Source organism: Corylus avellana, chromosome 5, assembly GCF_965113065.1.
Source record: "Corylus avellana chromosome 5, dhCorAvel1.hap1.2, whole genome shotgun sequence".
Taxonomy (NCBI): domain Eukaryota; kingdom Viridiplantae; phylum Streptophyta; class Magnoliopsida; order Fagales; family Betulaceae; genus Corylus; species Corylus avellana.
In genome coordinates this window covers 28,018,342-28,030,426 of record NC_142494.1, presented here as the reverse complement: position 1 = coordinate 28,030,426, position 12,085 = coordinate 28,018,342, and the positions used below count along the sequence as shown (strand labels likewise).

The 12,085-nt window shown below is 36.7% G+C and overlaps 2 protein-coding genes and 1 pseudogene across 2 annotated transcripts; 1 reads left to right on the top strand and 2 right to left on the bottom strand.

Moving 5' to 3' along the window:
- The first annotated feature begins 240 nt into the window (after window positions 1–240).
- Window positions 241–865, top strand: LOC132182162 (E3 ubiquitin-protein ligase MPSR1-like; annotated as a pseudogene).
- Window positions 866–2,422: 1,557 nt separating this feature from the next.
- On the bottom strand, window positions 2,423–5,196 carry EMB3141 (Pentatricopeptide repeat (PPR-like) superfamily protein). The gene has a single exon (XM_059596507.2). It carries the CDS (start codon window positions 4,916–4,918, stop codon window positions 2,792–2,794), a length of 2,127 nt encoding a protein of 708 aa, XP_059452490.2. The 5' UTR covers window positions 4,919–5,196; the 3' UTR covers window positions 2,423–2,791.
- A 4,285-nt stretch (window positions 5,197–9,481) lies between these two features.
- Window positions 9,482–10,457, bottom strand: LOC132181066 (Ribosomal protein L34e superfamily protein). Its single transcript, XM_059594116.2, has one exon. The coding sequence runs from the start codon at window positions 10,363–10,365 to the stop codon at window positions 9,691–9,693; it is 675 nt and encodes a 224-aa protein (XP_059450099.2). The 5' UTR covers window positions 10,366–10,457; the 3' UTR covers window positions 9,482–9,690.
- Between the last annotated feature and the right edge of the window lie 1,628 nt (window positions 10,458–12,085).

The window sequence follows — 12,085 nt, the reverse complement described above, 5'->3', positions numbered from 1 at the left end:
ATTTAAGCCAACTACAAATATCAATTTTACATTTATCCCTTAAAAAAGATATAAAAAACAAAAAATTATTCTACTAGCATTACTCGAATTTGATAAATAAAAATGGGAATCCCCACCGACATAGTAGTATACCTTATAAATACACGTCGCCTCCTCTACTCTTCTCAATTCTCATAACACTATTCTCGCACCCGCGTAAACCTCTTCTCACTCTCTCTAGCACTAGCAGAGCGAAATTCAATGTCGGATTCAGCGTCTTCAACCGAAACCCGAACGCAAAGGGTCTCTAACACTATCTCCGAAATCGTAGACACTCTCTACGCCCCCCAGAATTGGTCCCGTTTCGTGCTACTTGACCCGGTCGCAATATCGTATATCGTGTTAGACTTCCCCAGAAGCCAACAAGAAGCCCTAGACGTCGAGGCCCTCATCGGCTTCGCGTCGGAGAAGCGCGGGCCGTTGCCGGCGTCGAGGGTGTCGATCGAGGCAATGCCGAGGGTGGCGGTGACCCAGGAAGAGGCGGTGGCGAAGGAGTGCCCGATTTGCTTGGACGGCTACGAGGTCGGCGGCGAGGCGAGGGAGATGCCGTGCAAACACAGCTTCCACTCCGGTTGCATCGAGAGGTGGCTGGGGCTCCACGGGTCCTGCCCGGTTTGCCGGTTTGCGATGCCGGTGGAGGAAGTCAACGTGAATAGTGGCGGTGGAGAAGAGGGAGAGCAGAGGCCTGTTCTGGTGCCTATCTGGATCGGTAGCCGTGGGGATCCGATTACGGGCCCTCAGCCGTGGATCCGCGGCGGCTGATTCGGATGAGAGTCGTGGGAGTGATGAAGTTGATTACGTTTCGACACAAGACATGCAATTCTGAAGAAGAGCCACAGGATTAGATAATTTCCATTTTTTTTTTAACAATTTTATATGGTAGCTAGTTTGTACATTGAAACATAGTTGATCAGACATTTGATTTACAATTAATTGAACATTTTCTTTTAGAGCCCATAATTAATCGTTTATTTGTTTACTTTATTGATGTTAAGATTCACCAAATTTTACTAGCTTCAAATAATTTAGCTATTCACTTTCGTTATTTTATTTAAATATTATTTTTTTTCAAAAATTTCTTAATTATTCCTCTAAATATTTATATTTTTCAATGTTTATCTTATCTTAACCGTCATACATTATTTGAATATTTGTCTTATCTTAACAATTATATTTTAAAAAATAATTAATTTCTTAACAATCGTATTTTTTTAATATTTTTCGTTTTCTTACGTGTATATTGAGTCCTGCTACGCGCGTAGGACATATATTAAAAATTTAAGGAAAAAAAAAATTGTATTTTTTTGTTAATTAAATTTTAATAAGTTAATATAAAGTTTTTAATGTTTTAAAATTTATTTTTTAATTCAAAACTAAAATTTAGGTGTGGAAGGTTAACCCTTTAAGGATTGTATTACCCAAAAGAGATTTGATCATCCTAAATTTGATGCTAATGCCTCAAATTTAGGTGTTGTTTGTTAAACAACATCATATTCCCCCACATTTTTTATCTCATTTTTCAAAAAAATTAACATCAAAATATTCTCACTTTTTATATTACATCATTCACTTTTTACTATTATTTAAATAAAAAAACCACTACAAAACAAAATTTTTTTACTTTTCAATACAACTTTTTTCACTTCTCTATATTAATTATTACACTCATATTTTTCCTCACCACTCATAAACAGTGCATTATTGTTTACCAAACAACACCTTAGTACTAATACCTTAAATTTAGTATTAATACTTTAAATTTAAATTTTCCTTTAATATCTCTTTTTTTTAATTTTTTTTTTTAAAAAAGAAAATTTGGCCACGTTAAATTTTGGTAGATGCTGAGATGACCCTAAGCCGCCGAAAATCTCAACTCGAATATATTTTAGACCTGCTTTTTGTATTGACTTCATGAGCTTTGACCTCCTACCTCAGTTGCTTCATGTTCCTTCTTAAGCAAATCTCAGGTCAAGATACAATGTACACCTCTTGCTGATCCATTTGCTAATTCTTCAGAGATTAAACTTTTTACTTTCTGTAAATAGTAACTTTTCTCAAAAATATGAAACGGACTTGCGTTTTGTTTGGCCTTTTTTTTTTTTTTATTATTATTTTTTTTATAATGAAATTTTTTTTCATTCAAACACAAATAAAACACCCAAACACAGCGGCAAGAAAACTGAAACTCAGTTCTTTACATCAAACAACGAAAAACCAAACCCAGATCAAACAATTACAAATGGTCTCTTACAAAAAAAATCACAAGCTAAAAAAATACTACCACCCATCAAAGAAAAACAAAAAAACAAAAAAACAAAAAAAAACCTTTTTACATAGTAAAAGCTTTCTTTATTTATTTTCTTAAGCTGCTTCAATTCAAGTCTGTTAAAAGAAAATTCGTGTTGTGCTATGTCTTCTTAAATCCTTCAATGCATGCTTGCAACAATATATAAAACCACCCAGCAATTAGAACTACAATAAGAAACAATGCCTCAACTCAAAGAGCCCAAAGCACAAATTTTCTAGGTTCTTGAAAATTGGACTTTGGTTTCTATTCGTGCCTCTAAAGATTACAACTATAATGTATGGTTACACTACTGTATCAAAGAGGAGGAAAAAAAGCTGACATAAAAGATATCCTAAAAACAGGTTATCTGGTCCAACAAAACAAAATTTCCAATCACCAAGAATCCCCACAAGAACAATTCCCATATAGTAGTAGTCAAGCTTTGGCTCCCGAATGGTAGCTGGATCACCAATAATCCCCACAAGAACAACTCCCATCTCTGAAATGGTGGAATCTGCTGGCATCCTTCACAACAATTTCACGTCCAGTAACCAAGGCTATTAGCTTAATCGCACTGTGGCAGTCGCCACAAATCCGATGGCTCTGAACAACTTGCAGTGCTGTCCAATCTGGAGTGTTGATCAGCCCAAAAGCTATCGCCAGTTTCTCACTGTGGTACAGCAAAACCTGCTCTCCCTGTTCAACATCAGGAAGCAAATATTTTCTTTCAGGAACATAACCATGTTTTGCAATCTCTAGCATCAAGTTGTCCACTTTCAGGTGAATCTCTTTTGTTTGGTAATGGCTTTTATCTCCGGAAAGGAAAACATAAGGCTGCTTTTTAACTTCAATCCAACTGCATGCTGGAAGCATTCTCAAACCCTTTCTTCTCAAGGTCTGAAAAACGGCAGCAGCTTCCTTCAACTTGCCAGAGCTGTTGTAAATATTAAAAAGCACAACATAATTGTTAAGCTTTTCAGGCTCCATTCCATAAAGATTCTCCGCTGCAAATTTTCCAAGCTCTAAATTCTCATGGACTCGACAAGCTGTCAGCAAGGCAGCCCACATGTTAGCTGTAGGCTTAAATGGAGCACTTCTTATCAGTGCAAATGCATCATCCAAAAGCCCCTCTCGACCTAACAATTCAATCATACATGCATAATGCATTGCACGGGGCTTAATCTTGTGATCCCCACTCATTGATTCAAAAATCTCCCACCCACACTCTGTTAAACCTGAATAACTACAAGCAGATAGAACAGCAAGAAAGGTGACATGGTTGGGTATCAATCCTTCCTGAAGCATCTGCTTGAACATATCAATGGCCTCTTCTCCACGACCATGATTACCATAGCCAGCAATCAAGGCATTCCAAGATATTACGTTCTTTTGGGGCATCTTGTCAAAAACATGACGGGCATCTTCTATTCTTCCCCATTTGCTATAGAAATCTACAAGTGCTGTGTTGGCTACTATATCTAATCCAAAACCGTGACGAACTAAACCTGCATGAGCTTGCCTAGCGTGCTCTAATGAAGCTAACCTTGTACATATTCTTATAATTATCGAAAATGTGAAATGGTCAACTTCAACACCAGAATCACGCATCTCATTATACATACTAAGAGCTTCCTCACTATAACCATGAAGTGCATAACCTGCTATAATGGAATTCCACCCAACCGTGGTCTTCACCGGCATCTCATCAAAAACACATTGAGCATCTTCAATGCTCCCACACTTACTATACATGTCAATCAGAGCACAAGACACAAAAATATTCTCACCGAAACCCATCTTCAAAGCACACGAATGAAACTGCCTCCCTGCAAAAATGTTACTCAACCCGGCAGATGCCTGAATCATCATGGCAAATGTGCGCGATCCACCATCTGAAAACTCCTCCCACAAAATAAAAAACATCTGGAATGCCTCAAGGTAATCCCCAGAGGCCACAAGTCCCCCGATTATCGTATTCCACGAGACAAAGTTCTTCGCCGGCATTTCATCGAACAGCCTACGCGCATCAATCATCATCCCACATTTCACATGCATAAGTAGCACCCTGTTCCTCATATACAAATCCAATTCAAACCCATTATTAGTCATAAATCTAAACAACCTCTTCACCCCTCTAATCGACTTCAAACCTATGCACGCGCTCACCAATGCGTCATACGTGCTAGAACCCAATTCAAAACCCCCCTCAAACTCCAAGATCTCAAACAATTCAAGCGCTTCCCTATACCTCTTATTCAAAACCAACTTCTCTATCTGACTACAAAGCCCCGGACTGGGTTTTCTCTTCTGTGTTTCTTCCAAAACCGCTTCTTTCCTCTCACCAACATCGATTTTTGACGGCTTCGGCTTCGGCTTCAGCCGTGGTTGCAGCCCTTGTTCCAGTGAAGAACACCTAATCTTATCAAACGGGTTCCTCCATTTCCTCCTATTGAACGAAAAACAATACCCAGAAAACAACGAATTATCCTTGAAAAGCTTATCCTTAGGATCCGAGAGAGTGAAAGGAAAACTACAATTACTTTGACTCCGATCAAATGAGAGGCTCGAGTAGCGTAAGAGTGGGATCTCCATGCTCAAACAGTACAAGCAAATCAGTGAAAACTGGTGGCACTAGAAGCCGAGAAAAAATTGCACCTTGAGAAAGTGTGAATTTGTTTCGCTTTTTCCTCATGTTTTTGCTAAAGCGAGATGTGGGATATGAACGAAGTGGTCAGCATCGAGGACTCCGCCCGAGTAGCTGGGAGGTAGTTGCAAGGATCACCAACTCACCATGGAACTTGAACAACGACGAAATGGCTCAAAACGATGCGTTTTCTTTTTCCTTGGGGATTTTTTAGTCGCTTCAGAAAAATATCTGCTTGGGACTTTAGCGGCAAAACCGTGTCGTTTTCTAAATCTTTTTTTGAAATTCACAAAGCGTCTGCTTTTTATCTTTCACAGGCAAATTTTATCTTTATCAGATTACAGAGTGTAATCACGTGGACCAACTCATAATAATCATAATCAATTTTACAACGAATCTATTAGCAGAGACGGATCTATTAATTAGTTGGTAAACTCTAATTATTCACGTGGGAGATGGGACTGTAAATGAACCTAGTTGTTTATATAACAGTTGGAGGTTGATTGTAAAAACTCGATTTGCTTTCAAACTATCCGATATTGAATAGAAATTTAAGCTCATTTATTAAATAAGTCAAACTCATATAAACTTGGCTTAACTTGTATAAATTTATATAACTTTATTATTTTTTTTTTTTCATAGTATTGTTCTTAACAAGTTGAAAATGTTTAAGATTTTAGATAAGGTTATATGATATAATATAAAGAGCCTATTTCACCATAAAAAATTATATATGATTTATTACAAATATAAGGTTGGTTATGTTAATTTTTATGAGTTTATAAATAAAAATTAATTTATCTAGTTAATAGAATGATATAATCTTAATAATAAATTGAGTAACTAATGATTAGTATATATTTTACAAAAAAAAAAATGAAAATATTTACTTTATATATTAAAAAAAATGAATAAGTTAATGAGTAATTTGGAAATAAGTTCAAGCTTGTTCAAAATATAAATGAATCAAGTTTGAACACATTATCCAGCTCTACTTGGTTATAAGCTAGAACTTGATTCAAATTTGAAATAAAATTAAACAAACCAAATATGAATATTCAATACTCGGCTCGACTTGGCTTAATTGTAATTTGGGGCTCATCTAAATCATTGCTAGATTATTGTGTGCAGAAGGGAACACCTACAAATGGTAACAGTAGTCTTTTCTTCTTTTCTTTTTTTTTTTCCTTTATTCCCAATATCTGAATGGAGTAGACAGACAACATGATTCGATAAGAATTAATACTACAGAAGGGGAAAAAAAAATTAAAAGAGAAAAGAAGAAAGAAAAGTTAACTTTGTGATTTCATTAGTTTTGAGAGTGGGTTACAGGTAATAGAGATCAAAAGCCAGTGTCCTCGAGAAGAAGTAATAGGATATGGTTGAAGATGCCAAAGTGGTTGCTTTAGAACTGTCGTACACACAATGACACAAGGAAGAGCATCTTTGAAGTACTTCAAAAATGGTAAACGAATCATGATATAAAAGAAGTGCTGCAAGATTAGGCTGATGAAGAAATCTCACTAGGCACCACTTGAAGTGCCATTTTGTTGCTTGTCACGGAAGCAACATTTAGAATAACAAGATCTAAGGCCAAGCCCTATCTTTAACGGACGGAAGTGACTAACTTGCTCTTCTTTTGTGTACAGAGTATAAACTGCATGTAATTAAGGAGGTGCAGAGCCCCACCCAGAAAATTTTTAAGCTATTCATCAAAACTTAACTCTGTTCCCACTTCCCGGGGGGAACATAGAATATGTTCTCGGCCAGCAGGCCACATTCTGCACCTCACATTCATAATTACCACTGCAGGAGGAACCAATACAAGATTCTCCAACCAGCATCATTATTAAAGTAATATCTAGATCTAATTCTATATTTTGATAGAATCATGCAATGAAGAAGCCATCATCTTTGAGATGGTGGAAGCTATGGGGCTCTACTTGTAATGTGAATTGGTTATTGGCCCTGTCATGAGATGTATCCATGGACTAGCATACATCACATCTCTTCCATGAGGTGTATTCTTAAGTCCATGATAAATTGGTCAGTATTGTTGAGAGAACCCAGCTGATAATTATATATTATACAATCAGGCTCTGCAGGAAAGATATGTAGGATATTTGAATTTCTTTCTCACAGCTGCCATGCATCCTGCACAATTTAGGCCTGGAAGCCTTAAACCCCTAACTAGGTTTACAGTAGCTACCTAATAGAAGTTCCATTCTAATTCAAGAGCTTCTTGTCATCCCGGTTTTCACATCATACATAAATTACGAGGCACGCATGTATAGTTGGATGCCAGTCTTTCAATTTTAGATGCAAGTTGAATCCGCAATAAAGGGATAGCTAACATAGGTATGAGTACATACAGGCGAGGTTTTTCTTGAAATGAATTTATATCTTCAAGGACAATTAATTCTGAAAATGATGAGTAAAAAAGGGACTTGAAAATTAGGAAAAGTGGAAAAGCCACTAAAGATTAATTGCGTGGAAAGGAATGGGCACAGGGTAGGGCTTTAGAGGAACAAACAAATGATTGCAGCCATCATGAAAACAGAAAAGGTTAAGCTCAGGTATGTCAAAAATGATGAATATGTTTGTATATATCGGCATGGAAATCTGCAGTACCTGTGACATCTTTCAATGTACTAGGTAAGGTGGTAAATGTCAACAGGCAAAGAAGCAGAACATGTACTAACATATTTGAAAAAGATGAATGAGGCAATCATGTCTCTAGCCCTCAATTGCATGGAAAAGAATGGACACAAGATACTCTTTTCAGGGGGGTTATTAGACACAAGATACTTATCACAAAGAAAAAGAAGAAGACAAAAAGGGAATGAACACAAATAGATAGATACACAGCAAAAACAGAATAGGACTCGGTGTTTTCCCTATTATTTGGTATCAAAACACAGCTGCTTAGGTTTTTCAATTAATAATCAATTTTAAGCATATATGAACCATGGATGGCAGCTCTAATGGGCAAAGAAGCATAACAGGTGGTAACGTGAAAAAGCTTCCCTAGGCAATGTCAAATAATGACGTACTTTAAAAATAACAGACAAGGATTTTTCAGCATCCCCTTTACATACAAGGATATCCAGAGAGACAACGTTAAATGTTGATGTGAATATCACCGAAGCAGTATAACCATTTGCTTTTAATTGTGATATTTCCTAAAACCCTGATGGTAATTACAACCTTCCAACCTAGTCTTTACTTTGCCACAGCCTTTTAGAATGATCTCATCATCACAATAGAATGAATAGTATTTGAAGGCAGGATGGAATGATCTGATCATAAAAATAGCTGAAGATGATTTCTGTCTCATCAGCATTTGTATTAAACGCAGACAGAGTAGCCCACAAACCATAAGTAAATAATGAGTAAACAAACAAGGAAACCTTCCTTTACAGCAGGCCTATCTACCATATTAATTATACTGTAACAGTAGTTTAGGTTGTAAAATACTTCCAACTTCTCAAAGTGATAGGATCTCATACTCAACCTTCTTCGCAAACCGAGGGAATAAACTTCTCTGGTACTTTAAGAAGATAAAGTCCCCGTGACAGGAGAGATCAAAGAACTTGATATGTCCACATACAACATAAGGAACTTGATAAACATCATTGGTACGCAACCTAGAACAAGGTAGTACACTTCAAGAAGTAAATATCATCATGAAAGAACTCTTTATTCTTGACTAGGGGATTTAAAAGATCAAATTCATGCAGGTCCATGAAAGCCTCAGAATATCCTTATATTATCATGCACAGACTCCAACTGTAGAATGTGCTTGACAATTGATGATTGCTATTCAATCGTTTACTAATGAATGAAAAATGCATACATGATCAACTTTGTTATTGAATAATCAGAGGGACTTTAATTGAAAAAAAAAAAAGAAAAAAAAAAAAAAAGGAATTTGGATCATCAGTTAAAAGCTTTCCAAAAGTACATAATAATTATAAGCCAAACATGATATGATCTAATAGGAAATCAAAGTTAGCTGTGCAGCGTGATGCAAACATGAAACATGTGTAGACAGAATGAATCGTACCGCGTGTTTCCATCAAGTGTAGTGATCCTAATGTGGATCTCATCTAAATTTGTCCCTTCACCCGCCAATCAACAAATGGAACAGCTTTCTGTACCATCATCTGCATAACAGAAACATAAAACGATGCTTGTTTACATGTCCAAGCAGATCAATCACAGTAGTTAGATCATCGACCACACATCACTTTGTAATTATATTATGAATAGTACCACGAAGTTCTGAATATAGTTTCTGAAAATTTCAACAATAACAGGATGGACCTGGTTTGAGTGGGAATTCTGTGAGGAAATTATTACTAAATTTTAAAATACTAAAATTACTTCATTCCAGCTTAAGAACAATCATAACCTCCAAAAAAAATTCAATAAACTGCAACCAGAAGGATTATAATGAAAAATTCACAACCTTTAAAACAGAAACTTAAAGCATAAAGCAATTTTAAATATATTAGAAATATAATAAATTAAAGGATTCTTATATTCCCCACTATAACCAGCTGTATATAATCCTTACAACTTATTTCCATAAACTTATTTAAAGACAATAAAGTTCCGAAAGAGATCAATCAGGAGAAGGCCCGCCCTTCTCTCTCCATTATGGCTATTCCTGTATTCCGATTATCCTTCCTATTGCATTGAACCAATCGCATCAATTCTACTTTTTGATCTTCCGATACTTCTTTGGCCCCGGAACTTCCAATCTACCAACAGAACACCCACACCTCGCTCGAAAAATAAGAACTGCTCTTCCGTTAGGAGGCGCCATCTTCTTAAGCTCTGACTCCAATTCGCGGTGATGGTCGCGTGGCAATTCGAATAGACCCTTCTTCAAGCCTCCATCTCTAACCAAATTAGTCGAATTCTTCACACAGTCCTCTGTCTCCAACTGAATATCGAACTCCGCTGCCTTCCTTAGCCCCTTGCAAGTCGGATTCCCACATTTCCGACTAGTACAAATCAAAACCAACCAGGCAGCCAATGCGGCACAACAAACGCTAAGTCCTATAGAACCATATATCATCGGAGCACCTGAAACTTCCTCTTTAACCAAAGAAGCAATCGCTCCAACAATTTTCATCAGCTCAACGACCACAAACCTAATATATGGGAACAGCAAAAACCCACAAGCACCAATACAGGCAATAAGGATTACTATATCTATTGCCGCCGATCGAGATCGATCACAAACTGGGATTTTCGAACAATTCGGTGAATTGGGTGTTTTTCTATTCCTAGGAAAATGATTGCTAAGCTTTGATTTAGTGTCAGACATGGTTGTGGCTTGGTCAACAGACTTGCAGACCGAGATTGAGTTATGGTAATAGACCATTTCAAACGGAACCCAGATCCTGAATCCAATCTCCGACGGAAACAAACACACCAATCGAATTGGAAAACCAGATCGAACCCACGATTCTAGACTCAAAACCAGACCGACCCACCTAGCGAAAATATTAAGAGAACAAGGAACTCGAATCCTCCTGCAGATCGGGACCTGTCGATGCCTATGTTTCTCACAGCTCGCATCTAACACATCCGATGGAATTCGAGGCTGAGATTGAATCCAAATTAAGAGCTAGAATCCGCTAAGGATGATTGTGATTTTGGAGTGTGTGAATTGGGTTTGGCCGGCTTGAGACGTTTGGAACCAAAGGAAGCAGAGCGGACAAGAAAGAGTCATGAATGCTGTATCACAATCTGTATTTTTCTTTTCCTCTCTTAGTGAGAAAGAGAGAGAGAGAGAGAAGGGCTCATGTAAATGGTTGGTTGGCTCAAAGAGAGGGTCATTTACACGCTAATCGGACACGTTGATGATGGAGTTACGTGGGCTATAATTCGTTCTATTTTTTTTTTTTTTTTTTTTTTTTAAGGGCTTGCATTTTGTCCAAACACATGTGCAGGGACCGACTCAATGATGTGCGACTGATTTTGTGGGGTAAATCCATGGGCTTGGCCCACCTTTTTTTTTCTTTTTTCTTTTTTACAATATTCTAGTCTTTGTTATTTACTAATTTTCCTTTTTCGAATAAGATGAACATTAGCTCAACAATAAATCATTATTTAATTTCCATTGGGTGTTTTCTTGGGGAAGTGACGAAAATGATGAAAACGAACCAATAAAATAATATCACAACATCATACGTTCTATATCTTAATTGGAGATTTGAAGTGATAAAACGGTGAAGCGTGACGATGGTCTTATTAATTTGTACGTTTTACAGGGAGGAATACGATCATTTTAATTTAAATATTTTTTTATTTAAATTTTGTTTTGTTGCATCTAACGATATATAAGGGTACAATTACATTTTTATACATTTGATAAGAGGTATAATAAAATACTAGATAATTTTCACCTAACGCATTTTTTTGTCTAAATTAACAAAAAATACTAACGAAAGGTCAAAATGAAAGTGCTATAAGGTTTAAGGGGTCAATTGTCACTTCTAAAAGGGTGGTGTGATAATTGCAAATCAATGCCAATTCAAAGGGTAAGTAATGTTCCATAAATTTGACTTTACATATTCAAAAAAAATAAATAAATAAATAAAAAAATCTAATTGCTATTTGCATTTTGACCAGCTTTTAGTAGATGAACATTTTTTGGGTTAAAGAAGAAGTCTCTTATCATCTACCCCAAGAAACACATAGAGAAAAAAATAATAATAAATAAAAAATTCCATATGAGAAACGCGTGGGGTGCACTCTTGAGGAGGAGGACAGGGTCTAATTGAGTGTTCTGGTGTCTTCTCTTCAGCCATTACTCCTTTCAACACCATAACCAAAAATGCACAAAACATGTGGCCTCCTGAAGAAACCTTCTCAATCATTTGCTTTACCAATTGCTGTGTGAAAGCCATTCCTTTAAGCCTTACCCTTTGCTTCTTCTTTTTCGGATGCGGATTTATTGCAATTAGCTTCTCTCTTAAGTTACCTGAATTTATGAAGTTCGGACCGTCATTGAAGATGTATCAGGAATTACGTAGAAAGAATCAAAAATTGCCGAAACTGACTACAAAGTCCACATCTTTTGCGTGTTAGCTAGGCTT

Coding starts and splice junctions, on each gene's coding strand:
- LOC132181066 (XM_059594116.2), bottom strand. CDS start 10,365: ATGGTCTATTACCATAACTCAATCTCGGTCTGCAAGTCTGTTGACCAA.
- EMB3141 (XM_059596507.2), bottom strand. CDS start 4,918: ATGGAGATCCCACTCTTACGCTACTCGAGCCTCTCATTTGATCGGAGT.